Source organism: Lemur catta, chromosome 1 (assembly GCF_020740605.2).
Source record: "Lemur catta isolate mLemCat1 chromosome 1, mLemCat1.pri, whole genome shotgun sequence".
NCBI lineage: Eukaryota > Metazoa > Chordata > Mammalia > Primates > Lemuridae > Lemur > Lemur catta.
In genome coordinates this window covers 107659532-107672783 of record NC_059128.1, presented here as the reverse complement: position 1 = coordinate 107672783, position 13252 = coordinate 107659532, and the positions used below count along the sequence as shown (strand labels likewise).

Sequence of the window (13252 nt, the reverse complement as noted above, 5' to 3'; positions counted from 1 at the left end):
GTGCATCACCCTGTTGACTTTCGGACGCCGATACAGGCAGTTTGATGGGCCCAGTTCTTTCCTACTTCTGTGCTGACTTCAGTTCAGGGTCTTCCTGGAAATAGGCTGGAGGGAATTCCTTCAGCTGCCCCTGGAACATTGAGCAAAGTCCGGTAGATCCTGACAAGGAGAAAGTTGTCTCACACTTTGCTGTCCCCAGCGGCTATGTTGGTAAATGAATCCCCATCTGCCTACTCAGAGTCAGAGAGGACTCCATGCCCGTGTGACACACACGTGCGTGCACACACACACTAGCCACCCCCATGTGGCAGCGGAAAACATTAATTTCAAGCTTGGAAAAGCTCCAAAACCCAACAACCTCTTTGCTCACAGCCCTTTACCTCCTATTTGTACACAATGCTAGCCCTCCTGTTTCTCTACTTGCCGAGGTCCCAGAGGCTGAGACTAATGACAATAATTAATGATGATTAATATTTCAGTCCCATAATCCGGCCCAGGGCACATGCTCGGTGTGTGCACACAGACTGTGTTACCGCTGCTATCTTGGCAAGACAAATGGGATCTCCCGCGCTGGAGCCCGGGGAGCCCCGCACCTGCCTCCCAGACCCTGCAAGCGTCAAGCGGGCAATATTGCCCCCTACCGACCAAAGGCAGCCTCGCCCCGGTCCGGGGCTACTTATGGGCCAGATGCTAGAAGCAGCTGTTGTTATTTAACCAATTCCCAGAATGTCCACACCAACCCGCTCCTGCCTCCACACAAGCTCCACCAGAGAGGATAATTGATCGCATCCCAAATGTCAGCACTGCCGAAGTTAAAAAGCCATGTGCCGATTATTTGAGGGACAAAAGTTGAGAGGTCCCTGCCAATCCTCCCCCAGGGCCCCATTCCTGCCAAGTCAGGACAGAGCTGCAGAAAAGGATTCAGGCTCAGGACTGGACACTGCCTGGGCTTGTTTTTCCTCATTTTCCAGCCTCCCAGATCTCTGACCCCAGTGCTGAGTACTCAGCTGCCTGGATCTCTCTGGGGCTGTCACAAGGTGATGGAGGAGGATTGGCCTGGGAGCCTCAAGCCTGTCTCCATAACGTGGAGCTACAGATGAGAGCCCCTGGGAGGAAGAGGGGCTGAGGCTGCCTGCGGGGTGGAGGAGCGTTTTGCAACAGCATGCAGGCCTGGAAGGGCAAAGCTCTCCAACTAACTCTCACTCCCACCTCCAGGCTTGGCATTGTTGGTCTCTGCAGTCTTTTCTGCCTCTGTCCCCAGCTCCTCCTCAGAAGGGCCAGCCCTGACCGCCCTCTCTCTGACATTCCCTAATCTGTTTCTTCATTGTGTAAGGACCCCTCCCTACTGTTGTGAGCTGAGCCAGGAGGGACCAGGTTGTGGACAGACACACACTGAAACCAGCCACAAAATTTAAGGGATGCCCCCAAATCTCAGCCGCTATGATTAATAATATTAATATTTTAATGCAATAAAATGAATGGGCTGGGCACAGTGACTCATGCTGTAATTCCAGCATTCTGGGAGGCTGAGGCAGGAGGATCCCTTGAGCTCAGGAGTTTGAGACCAGTCTGAGCAAGAGTGAGACTCCATCTCTACTGAAAACAGAAAAAGTAGCCAGGTGTGGTGGTGCACGCCTGTAGTCCCAGCTACTCAGGAGGCTGAGGCAGGAGGATCGAGTGAGCCCAGGAGTTGGAGGCTGCAGTGATCTATGATGACGCCACTGCACTCCAGCATGAGTGAGACCCTGTCTAAAAAATTAACAAGAATACGAAAGAATCCATGATGCACAATATATCAAGATTTTACATAAAGACAGGATCCAACTCTGCACTTGCACTGTCTTGTCTCGCTCGCCTCACCGCAGGGGTTAGGACCTTGGTTCCAATAGAACTTTATTTGCAAAGATAGGCAGCCAGCCTGTGGGCCCTGGTTACAAAATTTTTTAAAATAATGCATTTAATATATATTATGAGTTAAAAAAATAAAAACAATGTATTTTAAAATATTTTTTATCTTACTGCCTGAGTTTTTTTGACGTTCCTGTAAATTTGCTTCCAAGGCGAGCACCATGCTCGCCTCAGCATAGACTATCCTGGGAATGAGTGAAAGAACGAATGAATGAACGAACCCGGAGCTCGGGCCCCGCCCCCTCCAGACTCCGCCCCTCGGAGCTCCAGCCCCGCCCCCAGAAGCCGGGCCCCACCCCCAGGGCGCGTACTGCGCCATCGCCCGGCGCCTCCTGCCCCCGCGCGTGCTGGCGCGTCACTTCCGGGGCGGTGGCGGGAACGAGGCTCACTTCCGCCCGCGGGGGAGCGGCGGCGGCGGCGGCGGCGGCGGCGACGGCGGCGACGCTGCTGAGGTCGGCCCGGGCCGCAGAGGGACCGACGGACTCACGGGCGGGCGGCCGGGAGCCATGGAGCGCGGCCCTGGGGCCGGGGGGCGCGGGCCGGGGCGGTGAGTGCCGGGCAGAGGCGGGCGCTGCGGTGCAGAGTGGCCGCGGTGCCGTCCGTGGCCGTTTGGGGAGCCAGGCTCGGCCGCGAGGCCCTGGCAGCCCGGTGGAGTGTCCCTGAGACCCCTCGCCTTGCCTGGGCGGCCGCGAGTCCTGTCCAAGAACCCCGGGCCAGGGGCGGAGACCGCGGGGTAGCGTCTCTGACTCTGGTGAAGCTCTGTCCCGCGTCCGTTCAGCACTGCGGCGTCGGGTGATCGCCCACCTTCCCGGGGACGCGCCCCCCCACCCCCTGCTTCGTGGAGCGCCCTGCTCGAGCCGCAGGCTCTGCCCCTGAACCTGCCCCCAGCCCGGCACTGGGCACCCTCCCCAGAGCCAGCGGCGGCCGAGCCCACTTCCTAACCAGCTCCCAGACGCCTCTGCCCCAGGCAGGCGGCTTCCTGCCGGCTGGGACACCTGGGTAGGCTTCCTGGCGTCCGTTCTGGCGTGTTGTCCAGGATGCAGCCGGGGATCATCCCAAAGCCCTTAACCTGCGTTGCCCACTCCCGGCTCAGGACTCCTCCGTGGCTCCCTGTTTGCCCCAGGATGAAGTCCACACTCAGAGGGCACGACCTGACCTGGCCCTGGCTCCCTCTGGGGCTCTTTTGCTCACCTCTTCCTCCGGGGTTCTGCTCTGGCCAGGAACCTGCAGTTCTTGGAACACTCTGTCACTTCTGGGGCTTTTCCTGTGCTGTTCCCTCTGTCCCATCCCCTGTCACCTGCCCACTTTCTCTGCGTTTTTCAGACTGCGCCTTCCCTCTGGCAGATCTGCCACCCTGACCGGTTGGGTGCAGTGCCATCAAAGTCGACCATATGTAGGTCATCTTGCCGTGTTTCGATTGCTTAGTTGCTTGTTGGTCCTCACAACACCACTAACCTGCACGGGCCTGGCAGAGGGGCACCCAGTTCCATGCTTGTGGACGGATCGATGGGGTTCAGATTGCCAGGGGTGTGGCCCCAGTGAGTGAGGCATCTGGGTGTGCACTACCTAGTCCAGCACCCATTAGTGACACAGAGAAGTTCCAGCTATTTGTGGCCCAAGAGGAGACTGCCCCCTGCCCCGTGAAATCAGGCAGACCCTGGAGGCTCATTTTTTCCTCCTGCAGCTTCCCCCTTAACTGTTGCTTACCATTCGCCCATTCCATTAGCAAAGGGTTGTTGAGGCAAAACAGATGCTCGTCCTACCCTCACGGAGTTTCAAGGTTGTGTGTGGTAGGGAGGTAGTCTCATTAAGCGCGTGGAAATACAAGCTGTGGTGACATGAGTGCATGTGAGCGGTCCTAACCCACTTTGGAGGACTCTGAGAGCATTGGAAGTGAGATTCAGGGGTGGATGGGATGGGCAAGGACGTCTGGTGGGGCTGGGGAAGGGGTCCCCAGCAGGCAGAAGGGAGCAGGGCAGCTTGTCTGTGGGGAGAGAGGGTCAGATGGGAGAAAAGTGGGTGTGGAGAGGTCACCCTGCGCTGGGATGCAGGCCTGGGGGGCTGTGGTGAGGGATTGATCTCTGTTTTTAGAAAAGTGGGAGCCCCCGGGACACCCCAAAGGGAGGTGGCGTGATGATCGGACTCCTATCCTGAAAAGATTTGGCTGCTGGGGTGGTGTCCTGGAGCAGGCTGGTCAGCAAGGCAGGAGGCTGTTGCCGTAGTCCAGGTGAAAGGTGACAGGCGGTGACCAGCTGGTGCTTGAAGGGAGACAGGCAAGGCCCATGGGCCCTGCTGACAGATTAGATTGGATTGGATTGGATTGGATCTGGGCAGTGGAGGGAGGTGTCGAGGATGACACTCACGTTTCTGGCTTGGTATTGGGGCTCTCCTGCCCTGGTGTGCCCCTTCGTCCTCCAGGGTTCCCAGAGGCCTCTGCCTGCCCACTGGGCTCTCAAAGCAGACCTCCATCCTGCCACTCAAATTCCAGACCCTTCCCAGCCACTCAGCACCAGCGGGTATCACCTGTTTGGGGGCTAGACCTCTTTTAGAATATGTCAAAGCTGATGGTTATCAATCTTCACACAGTGGACACTGGGGCTGGGTCACTCTCTGGGGTGGGGCTGTCCTGGGCACTGCAGGGTCCTGAGCAGTGTCAATGGCCTCCACCCACCCCATGCCAGGGGCACCCCAGTTGTGACAACCAAAACTGCCTCCAGACATTGACAAGTGTCCCCAGCAGGGTGAAATCATTTGAGAATCAGTATGATAGGCTGTGCCCTTTGAGAAGTACTCACTCGGACTCGCATCCCACCTGGGGGTTCGGGGTGTGTGATGCTGTCCACCCTGGCTTTCACAGTTCTGTCCTCTCCTCCCTGTGTGCCCCTGAGTCGAGGTGACTGGGATGTGAGTCTCACTTCTCAAGTCCTGAGGGAGCAGGTGTGTTTCTGGGCCTGAGACTATTCCTTGGGGGAGGGGGGCACGAGCCATGTCCGTGGGCTGCAGCTGTCGCACCCTTGTGTGTCTAGACCTACCTCTGAACTGCGTCTCCCTGGCCCAGTGGTTTTCAAATGCTCTGACCCAAAAGCTGAATGTGCCAGGGCGTTCTGCCACTGAAACAGTTGTGAGCATGTCTCCCTCCCTCGTTCCAATCTGTAATCTGTAAGGAAAGGCGTAGTCAGGGGTAGATTTCTCTCAGACCTTTTTGTTTTTTTAGTGTGTATCTGTTGGCAGCTTCCTACATGACTGTGGTTGCTTTAGCAACTTAGCAGTTATCAATTTAATACAATGTTTCAGGACATTCTGCTAAAAGGAACATGTGAGTTTCTGCTCTGAGACAGGCCCCTTGCCCTGGAACTCCCCTCCCTCCTCTTACCTGCTCTTCTGTGGGGTAAGTGGTGTGTGCATTTATAGATGCTGAGGCTAGGGAGGGTAAATGACTTGCCCAAGGTCATGGAACCCCTAAATCAGTGCTGGCTAGAGTCCCAGGCTCCCCTGACCCCACTCAGCCTCCCCTGCCTCTAAGGCTGAGCCCCTGGCCTGGCCTCAAGCACAGGGAAGAGCCATTGTCCTAACTCAATAAGGGCCTTCCAGCCTGAGATGTATCCTGCCTTTGTTTCTGGCGCCTCTGTTTGTTGTATTTCCTCTGCCGGGGTTCCTCTCTCTGCAGACATGGCAGTCCTGCGAGGCCCCTGTGAGCTGTGGACATCCGTCCTTGTCCCAGCTGCCCCCATCCCCTGGGGGTGACAGATGAATCCTTAAGGATCACAGAGACAGACCGGGGAAGGGTCTGGGCAGCAGCATTGACTGAAGCCTGGGATGGGGGCTTCCCTGGGCCCAGGGCAGGGGTGTGTGCCAGAGGGTGGGTTGGGGCTGGGGTCTGGTCCCCGCACAGCCTGCTGGCTGGGCCGACATGGCAAGAAGTGGTGATTGCAATCTCAGGGAGTGTGGTTGTAGGGGGTGGGCTGGGGGAGAGGAGTCTGGGCAGGAGAGGAGACTAGGATTGAGGCCAGAGAAGCTTTGGGCCCGCACCTGGCACAGGTGACCATGGTGCCCCAGAAGGACCTCCATGCCTTGCTGTTCCCCTGCAGGGTTTCCCACTGCACAACATGGAGACCTGTGGCTGCAAGGCTCCCAGGGGCTCAGCTTGGACCGCAATGGGGCTGGGCTGTGGCCTCCTAACGGGGCTCTTGTCTGGGGCAGTGGCCAGGGGGACACCCTCCTGTGACTCGGAGCACCCCCACCCCTCCCCTGCCAGGTGAGGCCAGGCGGTGCCCGCCATGAACGGCCTGTCAGTGAGCGAGCTCTGCTGCCTATTCTGCTGCCCGCCCTGCCCCGGCCGCATCGCTGCCAAGCTCGCCTTCCTGCCACCGGAGCCCACCTACTCGCTGCTGCCCGAGCCCGAGCCGGGGTCCGGCGGGGCTGGTGCTGCCCCCTCAGGGACCGTGCGTACCTCCTCGGGCACCCCTGGGCGCTGGAAGCTCCACCTGACGGAGCGCGCTGACTTCCAGTACAGCCAGCGTGAGCTGGACACCATTGAGGTCTTCCTGACCAAGAGCGCCCGTGGCAACCGCATCTCCTGCATGTACGTGCGCTGTGTGCCTGGTGCCAGGTGAGCAGCCCAGGGGTAGTGGGACTGGGTGGGCCCCTGGCTCAGGCCGCACTGTTACCGGAGCCAGAGTGAAAGGCCAGCATGGGGTGGGCATTCTCTGCAAGCCGGTCCTTGTCCCTCTTGAGAGTCCTCTTGCCAGAGGGGCAGCAGCCCAGATCTGCACAAGAGCAGGCCTGGTTCCACCCAGGGCCCAGCTCCTTGGTGGCTGCCTTGCCACCTGCTTGGTGCAGGCTGTTCCTCTCGGGCCTAAGCCAGAGATGGGGCGAGGAGGTGACTGCTATGGCCTTCCGGGTGCTTCTCCCTTCATAGTAGGTGGAGTTCTGACTCTAGACCCAAGTCCAAAGGGTGAGCTTTTGCCTTCTGGCTGGGCTGGAACAGGCCACTTAGGCTGGTGCTGGAGGAAGCAGCCCATGGCCAGGGCCAGCTGGTTGCCTGCTCTTGGCATGATCCTGGAGAGGTCTGTCCTGGAGAAGTAGCTAGGCCTTGCAGGATGGCCATGGGACTTGGGCAGAATGGCCCACGTGGGAAGAGTGGCCTGTCTGTGAGTGGGGATTTATTTGCTTTCTGGGGGGCAGGGCTGGGGTCCAGCTGTCCTCTAACAGCAAAGGGATCATTCCTGGAGAAGGACAGAGAGCTCTGTGACAGAGCAGTGCCACCTTCTCTGGGAAAGTTCTGAGCTGTGGGTAGGTGCACGCGCATCCTGGGGCTGTTAGGGCCCCTCCAGGAGGAAAGGCTCTCTGTCAGAGAGGGCCGCTGTGCAGAGGGTTAAAGGTGATGGCTGCTGCAGCAGTTCAGCTCACGCTGCAGGTCTGCCGGAGCTGAGAACATGACTGAAGGTCCCAGTGTTCCCCTTCACAGAATCCTGAGGCTCTGCTGGCCAGCCCACACAGCTAGGGGAAGCCAGGCCACTCTGCCACCTAGGTGGCCCGTCCCCTCCCAGCCCTCCTGTCCTCTCCCTGTGAGGACACCTCAGAATGGAGCTGGGCTGTTCCCCCTTGCCTCCCCCTCACTGGCTGCATCACCTCTTGGGAGGTGTGAATGTGGCAATGGGTGCTGGCTGGCCCCCAGGTGCTAGGGGTCTGGAAGGACACGTGAGCAGCCCCGCCCTGTCCCCAGGTACACAGTTCTCTTCTCACACGGCAATGCGGTAGACCTGGGCCAGATGTGCAGCTTTTACATCGGCCTGGGCTCCCGCATCCATTGCAACGTCTTCTCCTACGACTACTCTGGCTACGGTGTGAGCTCGGGCAAGCCCTCGGAGAAGAACCTCTATGCTGACATTGACGCTGCCTGGCAGGCCCTGCGCACCAGGTGAGGGAAGCTGGCAGGAGAGAAGTCCCCCTGGAGTGTCTCCCCAGAGAGGGGCCCAAACCTGGTGCCACAGGCTGGCTTCCCCAGGGAGTGGGGCGGGTGGCCCTGTAGGAGGTGAGCCACAGTAGACGTGCAGGGCTGGAGAGTGGAATAGGTGGGTTCCCAACTGCCTAGGCTGCAGCTCCTCCTCCCCTCCACTCCTCCTGGGAGCCCCTGGCCTGGGTCCGGAAGGGGCTGGGGTTGTCTACAGGGGAGTGGAGGCTGCCTGGCAGGAGGGGGTGGGCAGAGGATGCTGGCCTGGGAGGGGGTGTTGGGGGTGGTATGAAAGGACAGCCAAGAGCCCATGGGCCAGGGAGCATGTGGGGTGCAGGGTGGGGCCGGGCTGTTGCGTCCAGGTCCTGGAGTCCAGCACTCAAGGGGCATGTGGCTATGGGGCTCAGGTTCCTCCTGGGGGGGCCCTGAGGAGTGGGGGCCAGGGTCTGGAGGAGTGGGGCAGGCCGCCTAGTGCCCAGCATGGCCCTGTGACTGGTGGGAGGTCAGTGGGTGTGGAGCCCCCAGCACACACTGAGGTCTGGGCCAGCCTCCACTCCAGACCCTCTGACTGGACCCTGCCTCCTGGTCATGCAGCCCCTGGGCAGCCCCTCCCACCTCACACCTGCTCGGCTCTTAATCTGTGTGCACGGCTTGTGTCAGTGCTGCTGTAGAACCAGGCCTCCAAGGCCAGCCCCCCAAATGGAGGCAGCACCTTGCTCCCTGCCTTACTTCTGGGCCCTGCTCTGCGGACTGGTCTGACCCGCTCTGGCAGGGACCAGGTGCAGCTCTGAGGAGTTGGTGGCCCTGGGGAGGTGGTGGTGGGGGCTCTGGTTGCTATGGTGATGCGCCAGGCAGTCCCTGCTGCAGGCCTGGGAGCTGGGTCCCCTGACATCACCCTGGCACTAGGGACCTGTCCTGGGCTTTCTGGTAGCCTTGGGCACCAGCGCTGAGCATGCATCCTGTGCTGCAGGGACATGCAGGCCTGGCTTCCCTGCCCTTCTTGCCCCACTGCCCAGGGACACTGGTAGTCACACCCACTGTGGGCAGGGCTCTGATCTCTGTCCGTGCATGTGTCCTGCTGCTGGTGTTGTCCTCCAGAAACCTCAGCTGGCAGCTGTAAGGGGGAAAGCAGGTGCATTTGGGACGTGTTGTGTTTGTCCAGGTGGCGGTTCAGGACTCCTGCCTGGAGCTGGGTGGCAGGGCTGGGCTGGCTCAATATTCTGGTCTGGTGCCTGTGCTGCCAGGGAGCAGGCCCAAGAGGCAGTGGCAGAGCTGCAGGGCGGCACAAACCATGTGGCATCCCCAAGGCCTTGGGGGTGGGGTGGGCAGGTGGCTAACTGTGAGGTGCTATCAGGGAGGTGGGGGTCCAGGCCAGGGGAACGGACAGATATGGCTACTGGTTGAAGTGGGGAGGTGAAGTCAGAATGCCCAGGTGGACAACCCAGGTGTTATGTGACCTGCTCTGGTGTCTGTCTACCAGGAGGGGCACCTCCTTGGGATCAGGGTGGGGAGCCCATGGGAGGAGAGCTTCGGAACCCTGTGTGGCAAGGGGTGAGGGGGTCTCCGTGCAGTTGGGAGTGGGCATGGGGGGCCTTGGAGCTGACGCTGGGCCAGGTGGGCAGCGTGGGGTGGGGGTCCAGGACCTGTGTACTGTGGAGAGAAGGTGCTGCTAGAAGGAGGTGGCTCTGCTGCTGCTGGCCTGTGTAGTACTGAGCACCTCACTGGGCGTGGGGGCTCCGAGGGACCCTAAAATGCCACCAGACAATGACAACACAGCTGCCTCAACCCCCCACAGCCAAGGGGTTGGGGAACGGGTGCAGGCGGGAAGACCCCACCCACCCACTGCAGGTGCACCAGGAAGAGCCTTCTAATCAGGAAGATCTGAAGCAGATGCCAGATGTTCCTAGGTCTGCCTTTCTTGTGGAGTGTATGCCTGGGAGTGACCAGGAGGGTCTCCAGGGCCTACCCTACCCCTACACCTCTGCTCCCCCCAAGGGCACTCCCCACGGTGGTCCAGGTAGATACCGCCCAAGAAGCAGAGTAGAAACACGTGGGGCTGCGGCCCCATGAGCAGCGGGGGAGACGGGGTACTGCGAGCTGGCCCTGGGAAGCCGGCTGGCGGGAGGGGTGTACGCATAGGCGCAGCTGACCCTGCCCTGGCGCCGCCAGGTACGGCATCAGCCCGGACAGCATCATCCTGTATGGGCAGAGCATCGGCACGGTGCCCACCGTGGACCTGGCCTCGCGCTACGAGTGCGCTGCCGTGGTGCTGCACTCGCCGCTGACTTCGGGCATGCGCGTGGCCTTTCCCGACACCAGGAAGACCTACTGCTTCGACGCGTTCCCCAAGTGAGCGCGGGGTGGGGCCCCCGGGTGGGTGGGCCTCGGTGGGGAGGAGGAGGGGGCGAGCAGGGCGCAGGAGTCTGACCCGCACCGCCCCCGCCCCCAGCATCGAGAAGGTGTCCAAAATCACGTCGCCTGTGCTCATCATCCATGGCACGGAGGACGAGGTGATCGACTTCTCTCACGGGCTGGCGCTCTATGAGCGCTGCCCCAAGGCCGTGGAGCCGCTGTGGGTGGAGGGCGCCGGGCACAACGATATCGAGCTCTACAGCCAGTACCTGGAGCGCCTGCGCCGCTTCATCTCCCAGGAGCTGCCCAGCCAGCGCGCCTAGTGGCGGCCGGTGCGCCCGGCCGCGTGACCTCAGCAATAAGGCGGCCGCCCGCCCGGACGCCCCGGGGGCTGCATGTGGACCTCCCGGGCCGCCCAGGACTCCCCAGGCGGCGGGCGCCGGGACCCTGCCCCGGCCCAGGGGCTGTGGACGATGTACAGGCGATGGAATTATGCTCTCCTCTTGGAAGCAAAAAGAAGAAAAACCTGAAAACAAATTAAAAATTTAAAATTTTAGGATTCCTTTTTCCTTTCATGGCTTCTGTACGCTCCCTGGGGCTCAGCGAGCTCCAGGGAGGGGACAAGCTTTCCCGACCTCGCCCCCAATCCAGGGGGAAGATCAGCACGCGTACTCGGTGGGTTTTACAAAGCAGATGCCAAGTCGCTCTCCCCGCAGGAGGGTGCGCCCGGGTCTTGTCCCCAGGGCTCCTGGAGGGGGCTGGTTGCCTGGGTGGTGTTAGGGTGGGGGCAGCATTTGAACCCAGGTCCCCTGACTCCTGGGAAGGCTGGTGAGACCCGACTCCAGGGCGAGGCACCTGCAGCTCCATGGCAGGGGAGGCCTGTGAGGTTCGCTGCCATCAAGACTGGAGCCTGGAGGACAGTTTCCCACCGGGCCTGTGGGCACCCGTAGCAGAAGGGCCAACAAAGCCCACCTGGACCCTGAGGGGCCAGACGGCTTCTTTGGCAGTGGGGAAGCCGCGGTCTGGAGGAGAACAGCGGCAAGTCCGAGGGTCTCCCCAGCAGCTGGGGTCCCGGGAGCGCTCTTGCAGCACGCCAGCTCGTCCCACCGCTCGGCGCCTAGGTCAGAGCTGTGTCCTCCGTCCGGGACGCCCTTGAGGACAGGGCAGGGGGAGTCGCACGCGACCCCAGACCCCGGAGGGCTACCTGAGACCTCCGTAGCAGGAGACCCAGCGCCGGGAGGGCTCGCAGACCGGTGCTCTGTCGTCCATCCCCGGTGTAGGCAGAGGCCTAGCCTGTGTCCCGGGACCAGGCGGCGGCGAGGCCAAAGCTGCCTCCGACTCACCCCAGTCCTACTCCGAGGCCCGCGGGCTCTGCGGCTCCTTTAAGAAGGGGCGGTGCTTCAGCAGGGGGGCGGGGAACGCCGTGCATCGCGTGCACGGCCTAGGTCCGGGCGGAAGCGGAAATGGCGGCGCGCGCGGAAGCGGCGGCGGTGGGAAGCGAAAATGGCGGCGCGCGCGGAAGCGGCGGCGGCGGCGGCGGCGGCGGCGGCGGCGGCGGTCAGTGGCTGCGGTTGGGTGCCCGCCGCTGGGTCCGGCCGACCCCGACGTCCTCGACACCCTCCTGCGCCCCGCGGGGTCGGGCTGCGGCCCGCGCGTCCGTCTCCAAGGTGGGGGGGCGGCCGGGCCGGGGCGGGCTGCACGTCCCCTCCCTGTGCGGGGTCCCGGAGTCCTTTCGGTACTCTGGGACGCGAGGAAGACGCAGAGGACGCCTGCGCCCCGCGGCCCGCGCGTGCCCTGCCTTATGCGCCGCTCCCCGCGGCTCCCTGGACACCCTCCGCCCTGGCCAGTGCCCCTCCGCGGGGCTCCTACCAGCTCCCACGAGCACGTCTTGGGCCTCCGACGCCGGGGACGGTAGCTCCCGACAGCTGGGGACTCTGCGTGCGGCGAGTCCAAGCAGCTGCTTGCGTTGGAGCAGAAATGTTTCCAGGTACGGGGAGCAAACAGCTCGGGACCCTTGACAAAAGGCATTTGGTGGACACCTGAAGCCTTCTTACAATCCCAAATCTCCCTGGCCCAGTATTCTCCCCTGGGGCAGAGAGAAGCCACTTTCCTACGTGTCCACAGAGAAAATCTATGCAGGTACATCGACAGGTGTTCCTGCAAAAGGTGGGTCACTTTACTTGGGGCTCTTTTACTTCCCGTAGCTTGGAGAATGTTCTGTACCTGCAGATATATAGACTGGATTCCTATTTAAACAGCCATTTATAATTTACTTACCCCGTTTCCTGTTGGTAGAAATTTAGAGTTCTTTGGAGTCTCTCGTAACAATCAACAATGCCACACTGACTGGATGCACAAGCGTCTTTGCACCGAAGCAAGAATATTTCTGTAGGCTATAAAGTCCTTGGTGCAGAAGTGCTAGGTCTAGGGCTTTAAGTAGCCCTCCCCTGCTGACGTTGGAGGGCCCTGGTATCTCCCTGCCCAGGCTTGATTTGGCAGACCTGGTAGGTGTAAGATACTGTTTCGTTGTAGCTCTACTTGTTTGTATGTCCTGTAAGTACAATCTAACGTCTTAACACTGTGTCAGATTTATGTTGATTGCTTCTACCACTAATGATCATTTTGAAATTGGAAAAATGTGTGTTATTATAAACATTTACATGTTTTTAAGCCGTTTGTATTAAATAATCTTTGCTCATTTTCCAATTGGGTTGTTGTTTTCTGGGAGCCCTTTACATATTAAGGAAATTTACCCTTTGTTAAAAGTGTTTTTTCCTATCTGTCTTTAGTCTTTGACTTTGATTATGGTTTTCTTTTGTTTTTTAGCTAGGCATTTAAAATCGATGTTGGTCACTATCTGTGACTATGGCATATCTGTGACTATGGCATATTTGTGACTGATATCTGCCTTTTGTGTCATGCTCAGAAATACCTTCTCCACTCCAAGATTATAAACCATTTGAAGTTTTCTTCCACAAATATAATGGTTTTTTTATATATATATATTTTTTTACATTTTTAATCTAATTTTAGAAAGTA

The 13252-nt window shown here is 59.8% G+C and overlaps 2 protein-coding genes across 4 annotated transcripts; both read left to right on the top strand.

Moving 5' to 3' along the window:
- Window positions 1-2339: 2339 nt before the first annotated feature.
- On the top strand, window positions 2340-10769 carry ABHD17A (abhydrolase domain containing 17A, depalmitoylase). 3 transcript variants are annotated; one of them, XM_045543690.1, is made up of 5 exons: window positions 2340-2455; window positions 5997-6517; window positions 7634-7828; window positions 10031-10210; window positions 10311-10769. In XM_045543690.1, exons 2-5 carry the CDS (start codon window positions 6186-6188, stop codon window positions 10534-10536), a joined length of 933 nt encoding a protein of 310 aa, XP_045399646.1. In that variant the 5' UTR covers window positions 2340-2455; window positions 5997-6185; the 3' UTR covers window positions 10537-10769. The 3 variants fall into 3 exon arrangements, with proteins under 3 accessions (XP_045399646.1, XP_045399656.1, XP_045399638.1); XM_045543700.1 differs by having other exon boundaries at window positions 2355-2455; window positions 6164-6517; XM_045543682.1 differs by lacking the exon at window positions 2340-2455 and having other exon boundaries at window positions 2537-6517.
- Window positions 10770-11078: 309 nt separating this feature from the next.
- LOC123635517 (probable fibrosin-1) lies at window positions 11079-12916 on the top strand. Its single transcript, XM_045547783.1, has 5 exons — window positions 11079-11334; window positions 11494-11608; window positions 11659-12200; window positions 12291-12379; window positions 12509-12916. Exons 1-5 carry the CDS (start codon window positions 11079-11081, stop codon window positions 12536-12538), a joined length of 1032 nt encoding a protein of 343 aa, XP_045403739.1. The 3' UTR covers window positions 12539-12916.
- The last annotated feature ends 336 nt before the right edge of the window (window positions 12917-13252 follow it).